This window comes from Odocoileus virginianus, chromosome 12 (genome assembly GCF_023699985.2).
Source record: "Odocoileus virginianus isolate 20LAN1187 ecotype Illinois chromosome 12, Ovbor_1.2, whole genome shotgun sequence".
In the NCBI taxonomy this organism is placed as follows: Eukaryota; Metazoa; Chordata; class Mammalia; order Artiodactyla; family Cervidae; genus Odocoileus; species Odocoileus virginianus.
The window spans coordinates 49414545-49438365 of NC_069685.1; the positions used below are offsets into that span (position 1 = coordinate 49414545).

The following is a 23821-nucleotide window of genomic DNA, read 5'->3' on the forward strand; positions in this document are numbered from 1 at the left end:
CAGAATATAGGCTAAGCATTGTTCAAGGCCTTTTGTATATATCTGAGAATATTACCAAGAGTCCCAACTTCATGGAACTCAAATGCTAAGGCAGAAATAGATGATAAACAGTCAGCATAACATTCTAATTATATGACACAAACAAAGGTTATACAGAGGGAAACAGAGCTCGGAAGAGCCATGTGGTATTAATTGGCGTGCTCAGGACAGCTCCCTTTGTTAAGGTTAGATCTGAACAAAAATTTGAAGGAGGTGAGAAAGCTTTTGTCTGCACAACAGAAAGAAGGCCAGTGGGAAGTGAAGACTGCAAGGGGAAGACTAAGACAAAAGGCAGTAGAACATAAATCATTTATAACTAAAATTAGTCACTAGCAATATCTGTACACAGAGTACTATATGTAGACAGTCTCACTTTCCATCGGTGAAACTGAATCCTGTGGCCCCATCAGGGCAGATATGCTAAGATTCCACAAAATATGGATTTTCCTCCTACATGTTGAGATCAAGATTTTGTTCTCACGTGCATACCTTCTGATTCCTTTCCAGCTAAGTTCTGTTTTAAAATTAATCATTAATTTTCAGCTGTTCTCAAACACTTCAATTTCTCTCAAAATTTCAGAAAAAGTTTCACAATATTTTCACCTATTTTCCAACAAAACCACTGACTTGTTTGCCCCTTAGTTTACTGTTAAGTCCATATTTGCATATACATACTTAAAGCTCTTTAATGCAATAGGAATTCATTCATAAGCACTTTTTAAACATTTATAGTGCTAGAAGTATTCAAATATGTCCTGATGGTATTAAAATTATGCACAAGATCCAGGAACTTGAACATGTGTGTGTGCTAAGTTGCTTTAGTCGTGTCTGAGTCTGTGACCTCATGGACTGTAGCCCGCCAGGCTTCTCTGTCCATGGGATTCTCCAGGCAGTACTGGAGTGGGTTGCCATGCCCTACTCCAGGGGATCTTCCTGACCCAGGGATCAAAACCAAGTCTCCTGCATTACAGGCGGATTCTTTACTGCTAAGCCACCAGGGAAGCCCAGTTTTCTACTAACACAAAAACCATGCAAATCAACTGTTGCTCTCCTAGTATGCTTTTCCCTAGACTTATTGACAGAAAGGATCATCTCAGTATCCTTTCCACCTGATACTCAGCACACGGTACTCAAGATTCATTTCTTAAAATCAGTTTAATTTCAAGTCTTCTAAATAATGGAGTAAAGAAAAGGCAATGCTGTAGAAATTGGTAGCCAGATATAGTTGACTTCCAATTTGTTTACTGCATTACATTAGACTTACCAAATATAAGATGTAACTGAAGAGATCGACAAATACTGTCCAACAGTATCACCGATTGATCTGCCACAATAATAAACCCATCACTTAAGCTGAATGCTTGTATTTTTGGATTTAATGAGGCCTGGGGGAGGGAAAAATAAGACTAAAATAAAGCATTTTTATACACGTTTAACAATAGTTATCAACAATGTCATCACAGTCCTAAGCACCCAAATTTAACACTTCACTTGACAGGCCTCTTTTCTTGAGCCCATATAACTGCTTAGTCAAGCTTTCCTTTTTTTTTTTTTTTTAATGTTTATTTATTTATTTGGCTGCACCATGTCTTAGTTGTGGCACACAGGATCCTAGATCTTTTTGTGGCATGCAGGGTCTTTAGTTGTAGAATGCAAACTCTGAGTTGCAGCATATAGGATTTAGTTCCCTGACCAAGGATTGAACTGCATTGGGAACGTAGAGTCTCAGCCACTGGACCATCAGGGAAGCCCCAAGCTTTTCTTTCTATGATATCTTGAATCCCATCAGAACCTGAAACAGGGAAATAGTCCAGGGTTGCTTCTGTTGTTGTTGCTCAGTCTTAAAGTCATGTCCAGGTCTTTGTGACCCTGTGGGCTGCAGCACGCCAGGCTCCTCTGTCTTCCGTAGCACAGGGCAAACGATTCCCAAGTACAAGCCTTTGTTTCCTAAGGGTCGACCTTACACTTGGAGAAACCAACAGGTGTTAACACAAATGAATGAACCAATATTGGCATAAAGTCTCAGTGTCTGGGCTACAACAGGGAGGGGGGCTGTGGTGTATTGTGAAATGAAGGACACAAGGCCCTACAGAAACTAGAGTCAGCAAAATGAAAGCCCCATGGAAATGTGACCCTGGCATGGCCACAGCTTCCAATTTACCAAGAAAATCTGCATCTTTATGTGAAATATTCTAAATTTTAAATATTGGCAGCTCAGTCAACATTTTTTTTTCTTTTTTTTTTTCAGTCAACATTTTAAAAAACACTGCAAGCCAAATATGAGTCTCCAGGTTGCAGCTTCTGTTGATTAGAGGTTCCCACATATATGAACCTTAAAGCAGTTGGACAGCTCAGTGGTTGAGAATGCTGTCACTTACTAGCTAAGTCATCTCAGGCAAATGCCTCAACTCTCTAGTAAACCAGAAACAATAATAATAATGCCTACAACACTGGCTGGTTTGGAGAATCATGAATTAATTCATATAAAGGGCTTAGATCCTGATGCTGGGAAAGATCAAGGAGAGGAGAAGCAGGTGACAGAGGATGAAATGGTTGGATGGCATCACTGACTCAATGGACACGAGTTTGAGCAAACTCGGGGAGACAGTGAAGGACAGGGAAGCCTGGCATGCTGCAGTCCATGGGGCTGCAAAGTGTCGGAGACGAGTGAGCCGCTGCACAACAGCACAGGGCTTGGAAGGGAACCTAGCCTGTAGCATATGCTCGTTAAATCGGTTCATATTATATCTGTTTCAGTGGCCACCTCCTGCAGGTGTAATTCTTGAAAACTACATTCTGATTCCTCTTATACTCTTAACCTCTTCAAACTGAAAAGTTATACCAAAGAAGAAACTGTGCTACACCTCCCAGGGTTCTAACCCAGGCTGTTTTCTCTGTCTGGATTGCGAACCTTGAGACATTTTTTTTTTTTTTTGCCACACCATGCAACAGGATTTTAATTCCTCACCAGGGATCGAACCTGTGCCCACTGCATTGGGAGCGTTAAAGTCTTAACCACTGGACCACAAGGAAAGTCCATTTTCTTTTTGTAGTTTCCTAACTGAAAACTTAAGATTATTGACTTTAGATTTTTCTTCTTTTCTAATATATGCATGCAGTTTCCCTCTAAGAACTGATTTGGCTGCATTCCACATATTTTGGTTAAGTTGTGATTTCATTTCCCCTTCTTTTTCTGAAGGCCCAAATCAGATGCTAGTTTATGAAATGCTCCTTAGATTGTCCCAACCCACAGTGAGCTCTCCATTCTCTGAACTCCTACTACATGTCCTGTCTGTACCATTCATTTGGTATTTGGCACACACTGACTTGCACAGCTAGGTATCTTTTATTTCTGTGTCCTATCTGTCTAACTTTAAGGAAAAATCCTAAGAAGAGTTACCAAATGCAAGCACGGGTTGTGAACACAGCATTTGCTACAAGTAATGCCCCAAGCTAACAACTGATGAAATTTCAGTTCTTAACTGAACTCAAAGCTCAATACATACTATCCTTCTTCAACAGTAGCCCTCAAAGATCAAGAGGGGCCTGGGCCACTTCCATCTTTTAAGGCTGCTGGTAATAATAAAAAATAAAGAAATACCATTTTCTCATTATAGAACCTACAGTAATTTTTACACTCTTGCCTTTTAGAAATAAATACCAAGGACTAAAATTTATTTGTATTATTCATAATATTTATAAATTCCATATAAATTTGTGATTTACAAATGCCATAAAGCAGGACAGGCTGACAAGAGGACACAAGTTGCATAAAGAATGATTTTTTGAAAACCTCTATCAGTTTAATGCTCCTTTGAAGAAAAAGTCAAAAGCCTACATTTTGAAACCTTTGATGAACAATGTTGCCAAAGACTCAGGCCCTCCCTTTCTAGCTCTAAAAACTACAAATCTTGTCTGGTCTTTCCTCCTTTTAAAACTTTTTTCCTTAATCAGCTAATTAAAACATTACATTAACTTACTATGAGAAGCAGAGGAATCCTGGGCTATAATACTGGGACAGAAGATCATTTGTACTTTCTCTAAAAGAAACCTTTGTTTACCACGATCACCAAAATTTTATCAAAAGCAAATTACTGAGAAAGAAAATCAAAGATAAAAAACGAACAGCAATACTTTCCATAGAAGGCAGAGAATAAGGTTTCAAGCCTGGTGTGAGAATGGTGGAGTAGTCATTAAAAGAAGAAAGTTAAAATATAGAGAGAAATTCATGGAAAGGATTGGACAATCTCAACCTCAGTGGTAGGAGTATGAGAAGAGCTTGGGATCAGGGAGGGACGCCAGGGGCTTGCTTCAATTCTAGGTAATGTTTTACTTCCTAAGCTGGTGGTAGATATTCTTTGTATCATTTCTGCATACATCTGTATTTCTAAAATGCCAAGAGGAGCTATGAAAAGTTTAGGTTTGGAATATTGACCTTAAAATGACGTATGGGGAATTCAGATGGAAATTTCCAGTAATTTGACACTAAACTTGGAATCCCTGAGAAAGGACTATACTCATTTATAAAACAACCACCACATGGCTACTAGTCTTACTAAACACAGTAAAAATTTTGTGAATGAAAACAGCGACATAACCATTACCTTTTCAGAGGAGATCTTTGCTAGTAAATCTACTTGATATAAAGCAGTTCCGTGTTCTTTTCTTGAACCAACACTTAGGTACCCACTGCCTGTATCATCATTTGTTAGCAGTTCAATATCATTCCACATGTTTCTGAGATTGTTTTCCTGTTCAGGAATCACTGCCTTCCCTATGACAACTGTAAAATCAGACCAAATTACATTGTTGCATAGACTCCAGCTCCTTGGGAAATAAAAAGGCTTTATTAAATACATATATATATATATGTATATATATACACACACACATACACATCAATAAACAGAGACTTCTCTGTGTTATTTCTGCAGTCACTAGGCACTTTGGATCAATAAGATAAATGGAACTAGAACTATGACCATCACTAGAGAAGAACATACTGGTTTAGGGTCACAGGCAAACAATTTCAATCTTACCAACGTGTCCTAGAGTTTCTAGTATTTTGTATACCTAGGTGAAATTATAACAAGCTTTCATTTGGAAAAAAAAAAAAACTTTAACCAGAATAGCAAAAAACAGTGAAATTTCTGAATGCGTATCGTCTGGGATACCTTAGGTTGGTTAAGGTTCTGGACGAACCTAAAAAACCATGTCCATTCATGTTTCCAGGACTGTTACACCATAAATGAAAATGTTAAGGAGAGGTGGAAAAAAAACGATCAGGCTTCTGACTGGACCAAAGAGTGTGTCTGTAACCTTAGGAGTCACTTAACTATTTCATCAGCAATGACTTAAATAACTCATTTCACTGGGTCTCCTGGGCATAGAATACTAAAATGAAAAGCAATGCTTGAATCAATACTGGAGGGGAAAATAACCAAATAGTTTCAGTTCTTTTGCTAACTGCTCAGAGATATTTTTTTAAATCTTTGACGGTAATAGTACAGGAAAGAAATTATTTTTGACTTAGGGCTATTTTAAATTAACCTGTTGTGGTCAAGAAAGTAATTTAACCTTTCTGTTCCTCAATTCTCTTCTATAAAATAGGAATACAGTTGTACATAGCCAGAAACGTCACTACCAGTTTCAAAGGTTCATGAATCAATGCTTGGTTTCATGGCAAGCGCTCCCTTTTAAGTGCAGCTAATCCACTACTGCATTGGTGGAAGAAGGTAACATTTGAGCAAGTATTTAAGGTTACAGGTGCTTTTTAAATATTGGAAGAGCTCTTACTAGGAGTGTAAGCAAGGGCCCGAAAACAAGGCATGTTAGAATAGACAATAATTCTAGTGGCTGTGTTTGGGCAGGAATTGGGAGGAGATTAAGACAGGCTGAAGTAAATACTTTTATTGAGTTTCAGAGTCCCACATCTGTAAGAACAGAGAAATATTATCAGCCTCCCAGGTATGGCACATTCATTTGACAAACGTTTACTGAATGCCTACTATGTGTCAGGCACTGTTCTAGGAGCTGGGAATACATCTGTGAAGAGGACAGAAAAGGTCTTTGTCATTATGAAATTCATATCCCATAGGAAAGACAGACAAAAATAAATGCGGTATTGACTAGGCAAGATAGTTTGAATGTATTACTCATTTAATATGCACAACAGCCTATTTTACAGCTGAGAAGCATGAGTCAGGGACTAAGTAAATGGCCACGGTCACCTAAAATGAGTTAACGATGTCGCTAGACAAGATTCAAATTCATGCCAGTTATTAACTGTTATACTGCTTCCCTACGAAAAAATAAGTAAATGCACAACTACAAATAATGCTCAAGTGAATGGGGGGGGGGGGGGTTGGGGGTGGCGCCTAAGAAAAATCTGGGAGGGGAAAGAGATGACAACTGAACTGAGATCCAAATAACAAGACAAGGCAACTATACAAGGCTCAGGGGGGACAAAGATGCAGGCCGAATATCAAAGATGAAGAGGGTGGAATGAGTTTGGGGCTGCTGTGGGGCCATATGAAGAATGGGAAACTGCGGGGGCTAAACCAACCGGTGGAACCAATGAATCCTTGATTACAAGACTGGCTTTCATCCTCAGTGCTAGGGTGGAAAAAATACTAAGTAGGCCAATGACGTGATCTGATTAAGTTTGAGATTACTCTGGGTGCTAAGTGAACACATAAACGAATTAAACGAAAGTTTCAAATAGGCCTCCTTGCTTAAGTGCTCTCAGCTAGACACGGACCAGAAAGAAACAACTCCAACCACTCTCCCACCGGCGTCTCAAGGGGAAAACACCCCAAACTGAGCTAAGGTTTCTCCTGTTTCGACCTAAAGCCACCCTCCCCGCCCCCCCAGCTCCTACAGTAGCGTGGCTCCCCCTCCTCACCTGCAACTGAAGAAATTAAAGAACACTCAAATTTACCTCCCCCGAATCCGGGCTCCCACAACCGCTCCTAAGGTCTTTAGGGTCTTTGCCACAGGTTTAAATTGGCGGGAGAACACCAAGCCCAACCCCTTCTACGGCGACTAGGGGAGGCCAAGACTGCTCTAGAAGCGAAATAGGAAGTCGCCCCACCCTAAATTCCACCAGTTCTGATATCCATGCTGAGCATTCTGTGGTACGTCCTTGGCCCCGCCCTCTCCCAGCCTTACGCGCTCCTTCAAAAGAACAACCAATCACCATCTAACCGCGTTGCTACAGAAACTCTTATCCCCACCCCCTTTCCTCCCAGCAAGCTGTGCTGTGCGCCGGGCCTTTTCCCCTTTGTGCCATCCGGGTCTCTGGCGCGAGCTATTCAGTCTGTGGCGAAGCGTTGAAGCGGCCAGTACTGTGGGAAGCGGCAAGTGGAAGCGCCGCCGTTGCGGCCAAGACTCTGGACTATGGCGGTGGGTGCCAAATTTGAGTTTAAAATCATGGATATTTTTCTGTTACTCTCCAAAGAAGGGATGAGCGGCTTCCAGGGCTGTTGTCCGCGCTTGTGTGTGGACAAAATGGCGCCTTGGCCTTCTTCTGCGCCCGCCATCATGGCTGGCTGCTGTAGGGAGGGGGAAATAAGGCGCTGTTGTTGGGGGTGGGGAGCAGCAGGGAGTGTCTTTTTTTTTTTTTCCAGAACTTTCCTGTCTCTTTCCCAGTTTTTTGTTCCTTTTGGCCCACAGGACTGACTGCAGTTTAGCTTACTCACTAGTTAGTGGGTTATATTGAATTTTCGTTGAGGCTTGGGCATTTATGTTCGCAGTGGAGAGGGCTGGGGAAAAGAGAAAAGGGATCAGGGGTCGTCTCTGAAAAAGTATTGGGTCAGAAAGGCGGTGCCTGTAAGGGATCGAACGCGAAAAGAGGGCAGTCTAGGAGCGATCATTTTGCCTGCGCTCAATGAGACAATTCTAATCGCAAATTTTCAATTAGTGTTGCGTCTGCGCAAACCTTAGTTTATTCCTTAGTAAGCAGCTAGGGAACGAGTTTCTGGAAGGGAGTAGAAATTCGTTTTAATTAGGAGACTTTGAAACTGCGAATTCGGACTGATGATGCTCCGTTTTGAGGTCTTTGAGAAACATAATCAAGCACTATCATTGGCGTTATTTTAAATTTGAGTCCTTCATTGGCCCGTTTAATTTTAAATGAAAATGCAATTTTTCAATTAACCTCTAATGTAAAATAAGCCTACTTTGGATATAAGATACCCAATCCAGATGGATCGCATTATTGTGGGAATATTTCGTTTTGCTCTACCCGGTTAAAAGAAAAATGCAAACATTTTGTATCCTTTTCCACTGATTAAAAAGTTTTCTCGCTTTCGAAAATAAATAGGATTATTAAACATATTGAAAAACTGGTAGTTTACTCAGCCTAATCTTTGGAGTATCTGGCTTTAGAAATCGTTAATCTGCCCCTCCCTGTTGCCCCTTTCCTAGTCGATTTGATTTAGAACTGGATTTTTTGGTAATTGGTTTAGAACCACTTTCAAACAGTCAGCAGGCTATTTGGTATTTGTGCAAAGAATCGATTTAGTGTTTTGTTGAAATAGTGACTTGGAAGAATATTGTTTTACCTGAGCTCAGATATTTAAAAAACATTTGTTTCTTCAGTGCCTTGTTCCATAGAAAGACACGATCCCCTGGAGATGTAGCCTAGTATTAAGTCCAGTGTGTTTCTCTTGGCACTGGGAAAAGAGTCCTATATTGTGTCTTGAGCGTCATTGAGGTTTTAAAGATGTAAATTTTTAAAAACCATGATGTTTTTCTAAAAGAGCAAATGCTAGAGTCAAGGGCATTTTTGCAGTTAGCATATGGAGATTTACATACAGGTACTTACTAAATTGAAATCTTAACCACTGTAAAATATCCTAAAGGACATAAAAGCTTAGGGTGGTCTAAGTGGCCACTTATTATTCATCTGTTTAGTGATGGGATGGTTTTTGTTGGCGTCTTGTATATATTTTACAGATGAAAATGGCTGTTTGATATGTTATTACTCCATGTTACAGAGTGCCTTCCTTTAAGTCAAGGACATTTGGCTTCCCTATTGCTGGACTTCCTTAATATTAAGCATGTAGTTAAATAAACCATTGACTGAAAACTTAGGACCTGGGCTAGATGCTGGCATTTCCATGGAAAGATTTTTAACTAGTCATGATAACTGTAGAAGTGAGTGAGATGTGCCAGTGGTTTCAGGTATGCTGTCTCAGTTGGACAGAAAAGTGGTGTGCACTGAGAGAAGAGATAGCAGTGCCTTAAGTTTTTCTGTTGCTTTATTTTATATTCAGTGTAACTTGACCAGCACATCGCACATCATAAACCTGTTAGAAACAATCCTTAAGAATAGTGATGAGGACAAGAAGAAAAGAAAATAACCAGTGTTGGTGTGACTATCAGAATCCTCTTTTGTTTGATAAGAGTATCATATATTAATAGTAGACAGGAGATAGAGTACCTTCTTTGGTGAGTCAGCTAATATTGCTGAATCCCATCTGTGGATTGAAAGTTGAGTCTGATTCTAAGGGATGAGAGCCTTTCTGCACAAAAGTTTTCTGACTCCAGATACGACCCATACATAAAGAAACAAGTATGCTCGAATGAGCCTCCCCAGTAGTTATATGCTTCCACTTGTTTCTTGTTTTTTGATAATATTGTTAGACGCTTAAAACATAATATGTCTTTCATCCTAACCCAGTCTGTAAATCCCTCCCTTTAAATTTATTAGTTTATTCCCGAAGTGTCTGGCATTGAGTGAGTTGGGTGCATTTTTGACCCTCAGAAAATAGTTGGTGAAATAATGCAGCCTCTCAAACTTCACTTGTTAAATTACTGTCCATTTAGTTTACTTGCTGTTTGTTTTCTGGACTAATTTTCCTAAGAGAAGTAGTTCATTATCATGTGATTATTCCTTCTGCTAAAAATGTATAGTAATTCACCATTTATCCAATCCAAATTTGTTTCTGTAAAGAGCAAGTTGATAAATGTTTTAGGCATTGTGGATCAGATACAACATACAGTCTCTTGTCACATTTCTTGCTTGCTTGTTTTAACAGCCCTTTTAAAAATGTAAAAGTCATTCTTAGGGGCCATACTTTGCAGTTCATACCCTAAATAATTAGCTTCTCAGGCATATTAGCGTATTGACTCTTTCCTATTCCTTCTCTGGGCAGATGGGTCACCACCTTCCACATATACTGAAACTGTTTTCCCTGCCTTTTATCAGTATCTGACTTGAGAACATTAAGGTTCTAGTTTCTCCTGTGACTTACTTAATTTCTTACAGAAATACATTTTTTTAATGGAAAACTAGTAACTGGAATTCGTTTCTTCATTTATTGGTTGATTTCTGTGCTGAGGACTATGTCATGATCTAGGCACAGGAAGTTTCCTTTTTTTAAAAAAAAAAAGTTCCCTTTTGTAAACGGGAAAACAGAGCTGATAGGTAAATGAAGGACCCTACTCTCTCAGGTAAATCAGGCCTTTCAGAGACAGTGTACACTTGACTGTTCCTTTCAATTTTTAAAGTTTTTATTGTGTAACTTATAAAATGCTTTAAAGCAGAAACAATGTTTCCATAGCCCAGAGCATATGTGAGGAGAGGCAGACTTGGAGAAGCACTGTGCCAAGGTGCTTAGTGAAATTAAGATTGGGTTCTCAGATAGGTAAGTTAATTTTCTGTTTTTTTTTTTTTCTTGTATAATATTCTAGAAGCATCCTGCTTTTTGAGATTTCACAGTCCTCAGTCTTTCTAACCTTTCACAGCTCATTTAAAATGACTTTTTAAGGTATGCCCATGTAGTTAAGGCAACTAAATGAACTCAGAGATCTAAAATAGACTCTTTTCTCTGCTTAAATATTAATTGGAAATAGTTGGACCCTTCTTTTCCCCTTCCTCATTGTTTTGAAAGATGTAAAAATGATTTAAAAAATTCACCAAGTTACATACGTCTGTTTGGTATTGGGTTAGTCATTTCAGTTTACTCAGACTTACCAAGTACAAAACATATTTAGCCACTTGGACATCAGCTGTTCTGTTACTTGATTTTCTTTTTTCAGTTGTGTAAAACCCAAGGATAAGTGTCTTTCCTCCCCCTCTCTTTTAAGAAATTGAAAACATTTAAAAGCAATTAAGAATTTACGAAGATTTTTCTTTGAACTTGTAGGCTAGTGACGCAGAACGAGATGGACTAGCCCCAGAAAAAACATCCCCAGATACAGATAAGAAAAAAGAGCAGTCTGATGTATCTGTTTCTCCTAGAGCCTCAAAACATCATTATTCAAGATCACGGTCAAGGTCAAGAGAAAGAAAACGAAAGTCAGGTAAGAATTGCTAGAAACGATACCACTACCAGCATTTGTATAATCCATGTGAAAATGTAAAAGATTTTAGTTTACTGATACTGTTAATATGTGTTGTTCGAATTGAGAAATGAATAGTGAAAAGTGCATTGGTAATTTGGTAGAGAATTTTTCAGTTATGAGAACTACAAATGTCCTAATGCATACAGAAGTTTCATAATTTGTCAAACTATGCTTAAACTTGTGTCACAGAAATAATGGCCCTAGAGGTTTAAGTTTTGTCCTTTTAACACAGGCAAAACAATATTTTGAAAGATGTAGTCTGGGCAGTTGTGTATTCTGAATTTATTTAGCATCTTTGACACAAGTTACAAGAACACTTTTAACCTTGATTTTCTTTTTTAACTTAATGTTAGAATATTTCTGAAAGCAAGAGTTGTGTTTTGAAATGCTCTTTGTTAACTTTAAAAAAAAAAAAACGAGAGTGATGTGGCATAGAAAGCATCCTGTATTGCTAATGAGTGAATACTTAATGAGGTACTTAAATGAGAAGTAGAGTAGAAATGAGTTTAATGAAAGTTTTAATACCCAAGGTCTAGTTATTTATCTTTTGTACCCACAGATAATCATCTACAAAATGGTTTAAGTGTGATTTTTATCTATATATTAGAAACTGCAGTATCATCACTACTTTTTAAAGGAATTTTTCTGAACTGTAGCATCCTTTTGACTTCTTTATAAGTTTGCTGCGTAATAGGAAACAAGATGGACTGGACAGAATGTTTTGTAAAATACTAAGAATCTGTGGCCACCTAAAAGTTTGTTTGGTCGTGTGTCATAGAACATGGACTTTTTGTGGAACTTATTTTGCTTACTTACTTGATTATATTCTGGTTTACTCAGATTGCTTGATTTGTTTCAAATATATGATGTAGGATAATCCCACCCCTGTCATAAAAAATAGACTTCAGAGGCTTTACTTGACTAGTAAATATTTAATAAATTCTTGAGTTAGGCAAGTGGACAGAAACGCTCTTTGTGTGAGTTTTGGAATTTATGTTTGAGGTGTCTTTATATGTTTGTTTATAGTGACTTTTTGTGTGTTCACAGATAATGAAGGAAGAAAACACAGGAGCCGGAGCAGAAGCAAAGAGGTAATTAACACTTTGTAGTGAATAGGCACTTTAAAATACTTGTAAAGTATTTGGTAGAAATGTTTGTGTGAATATATGATATTGTCAAGGTAAGTACCAAAACTTGAAATTTAAAAGGTTTAATTGAGTTATAAAATAAGCATGATTTGGATTCATCATTTTTTCAAGAAGATAGTTGTTTATATGAAAAGTTCATTCAGAAACTATTAATATGTTATGTTGTGAAAATATTCACCATAAAAATTTCATATGAAGAATATAATTGGTTTTTTAGGCCTGTTGCACAGAGCTTCCATTAATCTGAGGTCCCGAGTCTCCTTATGCCTTATGACTGCTCAGGATTTTAAAATAGCAATCATTCTTAAGTAGCAGTGCTCTAAATATCTATGGGCTACTTTTTCTTTGTGGAAGGTAACAAGAGTCCTTTTCATTAGTAAACTAGTTCCCTAATAATACTGAATTTTGAAATAAAAGCTTCAGTGAGGGACAGCTGGAAAGGTGGCAGTGACAGCAAAACTTGAGGATTAAGACAGCAGCTGTATTGCAGAAGAGTTAACTTGCCCACCTGAGAAGACAAGGAATGAGCCAACAAAGGAAGAGCGGAAGTAGAAGCCAAAAGGGAGGCGAGTCTCATGGGGGCTGGGCAAGGGACTCCTTAAACAAACGTGGGCAGGGACTTCACCTCTTCCCCTAATGGAAGCTCTGTTAAATTTTTAATTTAGGAGAGTTTTTGTGAAAATGACTATTTTGTTTAGCTCACATGATAACATTTCTATAATAAATCATACTCAGCGTGCTAATGCGCGAAGAGACTGAACTGAAGACGCTGCAGACTCAGATAGCAAAATAATAAGCCTACTTCATGATAAGGTAACTATTAGTCATTCAAACTCCTATTTCCCTTAAGTATATCTTAAATCAGTTAAGGGTTTTAAATGGTTTTTTTCTTTTTAAAAATAATAGTAATGTTATGTTTGGAAAACTGGTTTAAAATAAACTCTAAAACTTTTGCAAGCTTAGCCACTTAAAGCTTTTCCACTTTGCTGCCATATGGCAAAATCAAGAAAATAGTGTTTTATAAGCTCATACAGAGAACTGGCATTGAAACTAAACTTTAGCTGTGTCTCCAGGTCTCTTTATTTTTCTGCAAAATAGTGAATTTTATGCTATCACCCTTTTCAGATGTATCATCATGCATGTTCCAAAATGTTTGACCAAGTTTTTTGTTTTTAAGAAAAGTTAATCTTGGAGGAACTATGCTAAGGTCTAGTTTGGAAACTATGAGCTAACTGTCCTCTTGTAGTCTGGGCATCAAATATGGGGTCTGGTTTCAACTCTCCTAATACGTAGCTTTGTGACTTCAGGTCTTAGTCGTATGTAATGGGAATTAGAGAATCTGAGTTTCCTTCTAGCTTTAAAATTGTGATTCTGAAATGTCCAGGATTGTAAGCTTTAGCTATAGGATGGATCTGACAAATCCTAATGTGGGGAAATCTAACATTTAACACTTTGTAATTCAGTGAGTGTAGGATGGAGACTTGATCATACAATTGAGTTAGCTCAGTCTCTGAATGCATATGTTGTGAAAGCAAAAGCCTCAGTTTTTACAATTCTTCAGAATATGGGGGAAGTCTGTATTATATAATGGTATAGGGATTGATTGTGTTATACCTAGTTTGATTTCATAAAAATTAAAAGATATGGTTGCCATTTTCTACCCTAGGTACATGAAATGTAATAGAACTCCAAGCCTGTTGGGATATTGCAAGATGAAAAGTGATTGCTTCACAGTGTAGACATTGGGAGAAAAATCAAGAGCCGTCTTTAAGAAAGGATGTGGCAGTATAGCTATATAAAAAGGACACTTAACTCTGCGTAAAGTAATTTGAAATTGCAGAAAATATTAATACTTAGATTAATTTAACTTAATTACCTAATTGGAAATGCATTTTCTGCTGCATTTCTGTGTCCTTATCTTCATTATTGTTAACTTATGTACTCTGGATTTAGAAGTTGTGTTGTGTGTATATATATATATGGTCTGTTTCTCTAAAAGGTTTGTTGGAAATTTGAAAAAATTTTGATACATGTGTACTTCCCTTTTAGATAAAAGAAACAACAGGGATTTCTGTTTTTCTGAAATAATGGTTTATATTATTTTAACATTGAAAGTCATTGTTTTAAATGTGATACTGAAAATATTTTGGGGTAGAAACTGCATTTGGGGGGTGTATAAGGAAAAGGTAAAATTAGTAGTATATATTTACAACATTTGGGTGATGTGAAACTAGATCTTTTTTAAAAATTTGCCACACACTCCTAAGGTTACTAATGTTGCATCACAACATTTTTGCTTCTGATACCCATACTAACTCTCTTTGTTGCACTATTTTCCTGAAAGAACCAACTTCTTCTTAAAACAGGCAAGAAGACATGAATCCAAAGATAAGTCATCTAAGAAACACAAGTCTGAGGAACATAATGACAAAGAACATTCTTCTGATAAAGGAAGAGAGCGGCTAAATTCATCTGAAAATGGTGAGGACAGACACAAACGCAAAGAAAGAAAATCATCAAGAGGCAGAAGTCACTCAAGGTCTAGGTCTCGTGAAAGGTAAGTAGTTTTTCCTAAGTTAATGCCTTCTACAAAATTTCTGAATTACAGAAAAAGTCTGCATTAACAGAGCAACACAACAAAAAATTGGTTAGAAAATTTGGAATTTTTAACTCTTTGATTTGTCTGTCTTTTACAGTGAAAAAAAAAAATATTGCTGAAAACTATATAGTTTGCCCATATAACAGTCCTCTTACATTGCTGGTGTAGGATTTGTTTGCTGCTAACTACTAAACTAAATTTTAAATTGGGGTAGGAAACATTCCATTTTTTACATTATCACGTTATTCTCTAGGAAGCATCATCAAATAAGAACAAAGGTCTGTTTTTTGTGTAATTCCTTTCATTAAAAAACTTCAGTTATACAACACAAGAGTATTGGCTGCATATGCTGCAGATAATTCATAATGTCTATAATTGAACACAGAACTCTTAAATAACTGAAATTTTGTGTGCTTTAATTTCAGGCGTCATCGTAGTAGAAGCAGAGAGCGGAAGAAGTCAAGGTCCAGGAGTAGGGACAGGAAGAAGTCGAGATCCAGAAGCAGGGAGAGGAAGAAATCACGGTCCAGAAGCAGGGAAAGAAAGCGTCGGATCCGATCTCGTTCCCGCTCAAGATCAAGACACAGGCATAGGAGTAGAAGCAGGAGTAGGACACGGAGTAGAAGTCGGTAGGTGCTCATTATCTTGAATAACTCAGATCCGAACAGGGTCTGATAGGTCAGGCTTAGAGAGGTTAAGTAGTTTGCCCAAGAAGTTCAGTATCATACTGTTCTTAAATGGTAAAGCTAGGACTGGTCCCAGATGTATCTGAAGGCAAACTCACTACATGGACTCAATCCACCATACTGTTTTCTTTTCTCAGATATTCAGAAGATGAGCTTATTAGTTCAAACTTGTCTTGATTGGAAGGAGGCTTTAATTTGTTGAAACTGGATGTTCAATAAAGATCATTTCATTATAAATATTCAAACAATAGGTTTATTCTCTACAAAGCAATTATTAATAGTGTTCAATTCAGCCACTCAGTTGTATTTGACTCTTTTCGATCCCATGAACTAATAGTGTATTATATCTATATTCACAGGTGCTGGTATAAAATTAGTGGGAAAGCTTCTTTACTGATTTATTGCTCCTTAAGTCAAACAGCCTATAAAAGGCTGAAATATGGGTATAAGTGCACTTAAACTTATTATAAAAATTTGGGTTTGTCATTTTTATGATCAGTTAACCTATTGATGCCACTACTAGAAATTTATTCTACATACTGACCTTGTTTAGTGGCTAAGTTGTGTCCCACTGTTTTGCTACCCCATGGACTATAGCCTGCCAAGATCTTCTGTCCATGGGATTTTGGCAGGCAAGAGTACTGGAGTGGGTTGCCGTTTCCTTCTCCAGGGGATCTTCCTGACGCAGGGCTCAAACCTGTGTCTCAGACATTGGCAGGCCGATTCTTGACTGCGGTGCCGCCAGGGAAGCACACATGTTGACCTACACAAGCGTAAAATTACTAACCTACATGTCTTTTAACTTTTGCAACATTGGGCATAATAGCAAGAAATTGGAAACAACCTAAACGTCATCTGAAAAAGGAGTGCTTACGTGAAATTATGGAAAACTAGTCTTTAATCACTATGTAACCATGATTTTGACTCAGTGAAGTATTACTTGGCCATACTGACATGTAAAATATGACTTGTTAAAGAGATAGGAAGAAGAGAATTGAAAAACCAAGAAGATTTAGCAGAAGTTTAAGCCGAACTCCTAGTCCACCTCCCTTTAGAGGCAGAAACACAGCAATGGATGCACAAGAAGCTTTAGCTCGGAGGTGTGTATATTTTTGTTTGATGCCTTTTTTTCCCCCTCCTTTTCATCTTGAAATGGATACTCAATTGTGTAGGGCAAATGAATGCTTTCAGTCAGAGAAGAATTCGAACAACTAAAGATAGCCATGACTACTTGTGGCACCTTTGTGATACAGAGCTCTGTAAGTGGTTTGTTAATTCTGGAAACGGTACTTCTGCAGCAGTTCCTCTTTTTCTCTTCCATGATTAATTCATTTTTCTCCAATCTAGACTTATAAATATTTTCAGTTTGCAATTGGAAACGTTTTTAAAAATCCTAAATCTGATCTAAGAACTCTCTTCATTTTGTCTCTAAAACTGCTTTGTCATTACTTTCTTTGTTCCTAAGAAAACATCTCTAAGAAAACAGTCTCTGAAACAATAAATAGAATTGTCAATAATTTTCTTATTTTGAAAGTGGCAACTAATAAACCAGTTTATTTGATCTTAAAATTTTTACTGCTAATATCATAGATCACTGTATTAAATTTTCTGATGTTTCAAAGATGGGTTACTGTGGGACCACACAACAACAGGGCTATCTAACTAAATCTGCAAAACCATTGACTGAACTACCTAATAGAGGCAAGAAGTAAAATACAAGCCCTTGTTTGCAGGTTTTCCCATATTCTGAAAACTAAAATCTTTTGATTTTGATTTTTTTTCTCTATGAAATTGAGTTTGTATTTTTTTTTTCCATTACAAAAATACAGTTATCTCAATGTAACCTGATGGGCTGCTGCCCTGCGAACCCAGCCTGGCAGAAACTCCAGCTGAACAGCAGCAGCAAAGGTGTGAGCTCACCCCTTCCTCATTCCATTCACCTTCGTGAATGGTGTTGATTCCAAACCTGCAATGGCCGTTTAAAATATGCAAACAAAAAGTTGTCAATCACTTTCTTCCTGAAACTAAAATCAACGGAGTTAGGAAATAATTTTCCACAATATCTGAACTAATTTATGAAGAATAGTCCAGTAACTTTGATCATGAATTTTTTTGTGTTTTATTTTTTTATTTTATTAAAGTTGAGTCTGTGAATAGCCTCTAAAACTGACTTAGTCTCCTGAGTGATTTTCAGATGACAGTACAAATTTCAGAATACCAAATTATTCTTTGGCTACCTTGAAATCCGAAGGATGGTCGTTTGTTGTTAAACTACAGTATGTAGACCTTTTTTGGTTCCTTTTTTGTTTTTAAATAACAATTTTAAAACTACGTTTGAAATATTTTTAAGTATTTATAAATCGACATTTTAACATTAATTCTAATCAGAAACTTTTGTTTCCAAGGACAAGTTCAAGGCTTTACTACATGCCTTTCTTTTATGTGTGCAAGATTACTATATTCCTTTTATGTAAATTTCAGCAATTGTTAAAGGGAATGCCAGTTTTCTACCACTGTATTTTACCCATAGTGCCCGCTGCTCCCCCCCTCAAAAAACTTTTCCCCAATCCTTGCCTCTTTGTACCATGTTAAAAGGAGGGAGGGGGCAGTGTTTAACTTACGATTGGTAAATCAAGGAGTCTTCAGAGAAGAAAAGGGATTTCTCTTTCAGGAACTCATTATGAAGATAACATTACTTAAGATTTGTGATATAGCAGGCACTGACTTGACAGCACATTTTGTTTAGTATGTGTATTCATTAGTAAATTTAGTGTGAACCAGAATTTGTTTTTATTTTGTTTGGTGATGAGTTTGTGTTTCATGTTTCCAATTCCTTTACTGATTTCTTCATCTCCTAAAAATAATTTTCTAATAGTTTTTCCCCTGCTTTATTAGATTATAGGTAGGGTCTGCTTGCCCTTTTAGAAATTTTTGGCTTTTTAATTTCCAGTAATTTAGAGACCAGTAAAGTCTGTTTAAATATAAATATCATCTGCATGTTTTGATTGGCCTTACTCCCAATCAGCCTCACTTAAGAAGCTTTTAGGTAATTCTATAAATTATTGAACATACCCTAAAATTTACTCAGGTATATTTTTTCAGTGTCTCACATTTACAAGGTTTAATTTTATCCTTCTCCTGTAACCAGCACTGATGAAGACTGAATGATTTTTATCTCTTAACCATTTTAACCATTCTCCGGGAACTGCATATAAAAGTAATTAGAGTTGTTGGCTATTCAGTGAATTTAAAAATGTTTAAAACCAGTATGAAATACCATTGGATTGTGACTGATGCCATCTTCAGTTTGGGGAAAATACTAAATTTATTTAAAATTCTGTGTAGTGTTTTGTGCCTACACATGTATACATATAGAGATAAATGTTGACTTTATGTTGTTATTTTTTATTAAATTGTCTTTGACAGGTTGGAAAGGGCAAAGAAATTACAAGAACAGAGAGAAAAGGAAATGGTTGAAAAACAAAAACAACAGGAAATAGCTGCAGGTAACTTTTCTTTATTATGGATGTATGGCATTTTAAAAATCATTATTGATGTGTGAACATGTTATTTTTGTTGTGTGTGTGTGTGTGTGTGTGTGTTGTTTTTTTTTTTTTAATCATTTTTGGTTGCTCTGGGTCTTCATTGCTGCACACAGGCTTTCTCTAGTTGCGGTGCTCAGGCTTCCTATTGTGGTGGCTTCTCTGGTTACAGAGTTCATGCTCCAGGTGCACAGTCTTTATTAGTTGCAGCACACAGGCTCACTAGTTGTGGTACATGAGCTTTAGTTGCTCCATGGCATGTGGAATCTCCTTAGACCAGAAATTGAACCCATTTCCCCTGCATTAGCAGGCAGGTTTCTATTCTCTGTAATACCAGGAAGTCCTGACCATGTTATTTATTTGGTGAAAATATTCTGCCTTTTTGCAGCTTAGTAGCTCTTGCTTATAAATAATATGTTACTGTAAATTAAGATGCTTGTTTTCATTAAAATCCATACTTACTTCCTCATCAGCAGCTGCCGCTACTGGAGGTTCTGTTCTCAATGTTGCTGCCCTCTTGGCGTCAGGAACACAAGTAACTCCTCAGATAGCTATGGCAGCTCAGATGGCAGCCTTGCAGGCAAAAGCTTTGGCAGAGACCGGAATAGCTGTACCTAGCTATTACAACCCAGCAGCTGTGAATCCAATGAAATTTGCTGAACAAGAGAAAAAAAGGAAAATGCTATGGCAAGGCAAGAAAGAAGGAGTAAGTTTTCTTATTCCACTCTTTTGTTGTTGATTTCTAAGTTAGAAAAATTCATTTGGATTGGAATAATTTAGTTTGGGTTTCTCTTTCTTGCTACAGTTATTAATGCTGGGAAAAAATGCATGATTTAAGTCAGACTTTCAGAGAAAACCAGTGTGCCCATACATTTATTAAAGGGGAAGAGTTCCTTAGTTTATATGTTTTCATATTAAGACAATTACCAACTCCACTGATAGAATGTCATAAATGGTTTTTTTTACTTAGGCAGTATTATGGAAAATTTTAGTATCCTAATAAAAGATATTTAAATTTTACATACCCTAAAAGTTCATTGTTTCTTAACAGGACAAATCCCAGTCTGCTGAAATATGGGAGAAATTGAATTTTGGAAACAAGGACCAAAACGTCAAATTTAGGAAATTAATGGGTATTAAGGTGAGTTACACACTGTATTAAAACTCATGTTAATTTATATCTTTAGGGTAACATTGGTTCTCAAATGTTATTTTAGTGATATGCCATCTCTGGATACTTTCTAGTACTTTTTTTTTTTTAAAACTTTATTTTATATTGTAGTATGGTTGAATGTTGTGATAGTTTCAGATGAGCAGCAAAGGAACTCAGCCATACATGCACATGTGTTCATTCTTCCCTTCCCACTAGACTGCCGCATAGCATTAAGCATAGTTCCCTTTGCTCTACATCTAGTGTGTTCTCATTTATGTTTTCTAGGTTAATTTTGAGAGTAGAGAGAACATAAATTAAAATGCACTAGACCAATACATTATCACTAACTGACAATAGAGATTGTTAAATTTGATTAAATATTTGTTGATAGAGTGTGTGTTAAGGTCTAACTGTCATCAGACCTCCTTTATTTTTTTCAAGAAAGATTTTTTTTTTTTTTTAATATTATTTTTGGCTGCATCATGTCTTAGTTGTGACATGCAGGGTCTTTTTTATGGACTTAATTGCCCATGGCATGTGGGATCTTAGTTTCCTGACAAGGAATGGAACCTGCGTCCACTGTTGGAAGGCAGCTTCCCAACCAGTGGACCGTCTCCTTTAAAGGAGATGTAGAAGGTTGTGTTTTTTTGTTGAATAATGTATATATAGACAAATACAGTATTAGGTTTTGTACAGTAACCTGATAATGTCCACAAATGTTCAAATATTGGTCATTACTAAGGGAGTTGGTTTTTCATTGAAAAAATATTTGACTTAAACTTTATCCCCATTTTCTACTTAACTTCTCTTCTAGACATTTATTCACATAGTTTGGCATGTTCTACATGTTCTTTCTCATTCCCACTGAATGAAGTTGATATTTGTTAACATCTTCTATCCCAGTACCAAGAATGAACATTGCCTTGAATGACGAATTGAAGCTAAGTGAAGTCAAATATATACTGCAAAAATATGATCTACCAGGACTTTGAAGTGAGAGAAGTACTTTCTAGTCTAGGTGAATTCATCTTAATAGTATATTTTTGAATCTGTTGTTTAGAGTGAAGATGAAGCTGGATGTAGCTCTGTTGATGAAGAAAGTTACAAGACACTGAAACAGCAGGAAGAAGTGTTTAGAAATCTAGATGCTCAGTATGAAATGGCAAGATCACAAACCCACACACAGAGAGGAATGGGTTTGGGTTTCACATCATCAATGCGAGGAATGGATGCAGTTTGAAGAAGATCACACTTTATATTTGGGACTTTTATAGACTTCTGGTTCTGATGTCAGGTCCTTGTTCACCGAACAGCTAGCATTCTAGCTTGCATGGGTGTTGCATTGACTTTAATTTATTGAAAAATATGATTTTTTTGTAAATATCAGATCAGTGATACTGGTGTTAGTGTTGTAATCAGGTTAAACCCACTTCCATTAAACTTGACAGGACTATAGAAGGACAATATTTTTTAGTTCATGAATTCTACTTTTCAAATATATAAAAACTGCAGGTGGGATAAATATCTCATACATGAATTTTTGGTGTCCGCTGTCTTGTGTACTTTTTGTACTTAACCTTGTACAGTTATTTTCATCTCTTGAAACATGAAAGAAATGTTATGTAGATGTTCTTTAGAAGATCTGGCCATTTGGTACATAATCCAGCACAAATAAGCTGGGTGGTAATGATAATAAAATTGGTTTTCTCAAGACTGGTGTTAATTTAAGTTACCTGGAATTCTTATTTGAATTTGTTTTGTGGTTTCTATGGCATTTTGCAATTTCTGTTAGAAGACACTGGCTGGAAATTCCTTTCTTTTTTTCTTTCTTTCTTTTTTTTTTTTTTTTTTGAGAACAACTATGCTATAGGCAATACCATGGTGAACAAAAATGTAAAAGGAAGTTGGGAGCAGTGAAAAAACTTACTAAAATACTGTTTTCCTACTATTAAAAGGGACAGAATTGGTGTACAGTATTTGTTAAATATTCCATATGTTATTCAGGAAATAGATTAATACATTAAAGGGATGTAAGCACTTTTATTTTAATAAAGTGCCTTATAACAAGTTCTTTGTATGCCCTTTCCTCATTATCCATTTAGAATTCTTCTCTAGCATAGACTAAAGTGCTAAAAGAGAAAACCACTTTGTCACTAAATTGAATAAATTTAGGGCATAGATTTGTGGAAGGAGGGGACTACAGAACTTGTACTTCATTTACTTCTATTAAAACAAATTCATAATTTTTAGCTTTCCCTGGAAAAGTCCTTTGAAAAACCTCTCCACAATGTAGCAGCACAGTAGAACGAGGGAAGACTACTTAATGTGTTCTGATAAATGTTTAGTTTTCCCAGAGCACAGTAATTTTAGGGAGAGATGCCTCAGTGACAAAGTTAAGTTTCTGAGAAAATAGCACCATGGATTTTCATTTTGGAAGTCATCCCAAATTCACATTTTGCTGTTGAGCTGTACCTTCTGAAATCAGTTTTGTTAATGTCTGAGGGCTTGTAATGCAATGTGGTTATGGAGAATGCACATTAAACTTCCTGTATTTTTCTGTGGTATTTTAGGTGCTAGACAAATTATGAATAACAGTCCACTCTTAAGAATTTTTGTAGCCAGTTTTAAACAGGGAACTGATTTTGATTCATTTAATGTCTAAATAATTGAATAGGTAACACGTACTTTTAATTGAGGTTTCAATTTGTTATTTTCATGTTTATTTTTGAAATCCAGTGGATATTTTGTATTTTAACCCAGTTGGGCCTAGCCACATTTAAAGAAGAGGGGCTTCCCTGGTGGTCTAGAGTTGAAGAACCCATCTTTGGGCTTCCCTTGTAGCCTAAATGGTAAAGAGCCTGCCTGCAATGTAGTTTTTATGTGCTTAAACTTTGTTTCCCCCTTTTCCTGGCTACTACTGTGCTTTCTTTTCCAAAGCCTGGTATTTTCTGATGGATGTTGGCTTTACTTTTGTATGCAACAGGAACGTAAGTTGTCCAATAGGTTCTGTAAAGACATGGTAGCTAGGCAGGCAGGAAGATAAGACCACACTATTTGAGGCAAGGTCTAATAAACTATGTAAAGGCAGTTGACTTGGAGAGTAAGTAAATTTAAAGATGAGGGTTCCAATTTGGGTGATTATTGTGATTTAAATTAGAAATAATGTAAATATTCCCAGGTTGTTTTTTTTTTTAATGTAAATTCCATTTTAAGTAGTAGGTTGGTAGAGGTAGAAACAAATTGTGTGATTTATCATTTCAGGTTACATTTCATAGGCCAAAAGATTTTTTTTTTTTTTCCAA

The 23821-nt window shown here is 36.7% G+C and overlaps 2 protein-coding genes across 9 annotated transcripts in view; one reads left to right on the forward strand and one right to left on the reverse strand.

Moving 5' to 3' along the window:
- The window catches only part of KNTC1 (kinetochore associated 1), a 71910-nt gene extending 64748 nt beyond the window's left edge, over positions 1 to 7162 (reverse strand). For 2 of the 4 annotated variants that reach the window (XM_070475163.1, XM_070475160.1), the window contains exons 1-3: positions 6980 to 7160; positions 4644 to 4822; positions 1304 to 1424 (exon numbers count right to left, since the gene is read on the reverse strand). In XM_070475163.1, the coding sequence (XP_070331264.1) occupies positions 1304 to 1424; positions 4644 to 4772 (250 nt within the window). In that variant the 5' untranslated portion in view covers positions 4773 to 4822; positions 6980 to 7160. Of the gene's footprint in view, positions 1 to 1303; positions 1425 to 4643; positions 4823 to 6979 lie in introns of all 4 variants that reach the window. The other 2 variants (XM_070475161.1, XM_070475164.1) reach the window with 2 other exon arrangements.
- Positions 7163 to 7283: 121 nt separating this feature from the next.
- On the forward strand, positions 7284 to 22247 carry RSRC2 (arginine and serine rich coiled-coil 2). 5 transcript variants are annotated; one of them, XM_070475165.1, is made up of 10 exons: positions 7284 to 7443; positions 11193 to 11349; positions 12439 to 12482; positions 14884 to 15096; positions 15564 to 15767; positions 16802 to 16924; positions 19251 to 19330; positions 19840 to 20072; positions 20418 to 20507; positions 21580 to 22247. In XM_070475165.1, the coding sequence occupies exons 2-10, from the start codon at positions 11269 to 11271 to the stop codon at positions 21757 to 21759; spliced, it is 1248 nt and encodes a 415-aa protein (XP_070331266.1). In that variant the 5' UTR covers positions 7284 to 7443; positions 11193 to 11268; the 3' UTR covers positions 21760 to 22247. The 5 variants fall into 5 exon arrangements, with proteins under 5 accessions (XP_070331266.1, XP_070331267.1, XP_020745453.2 ...); XM_070475166.1 differs by having other exon boundaries at positions 19843 to 20072; XM_020889794.2 differs by having other exon boundaries at positions 14906 to 15096; positions 19843 to 20072.
- Positions 22248 to 23821: the final 1574 nt, after the last annotated feature.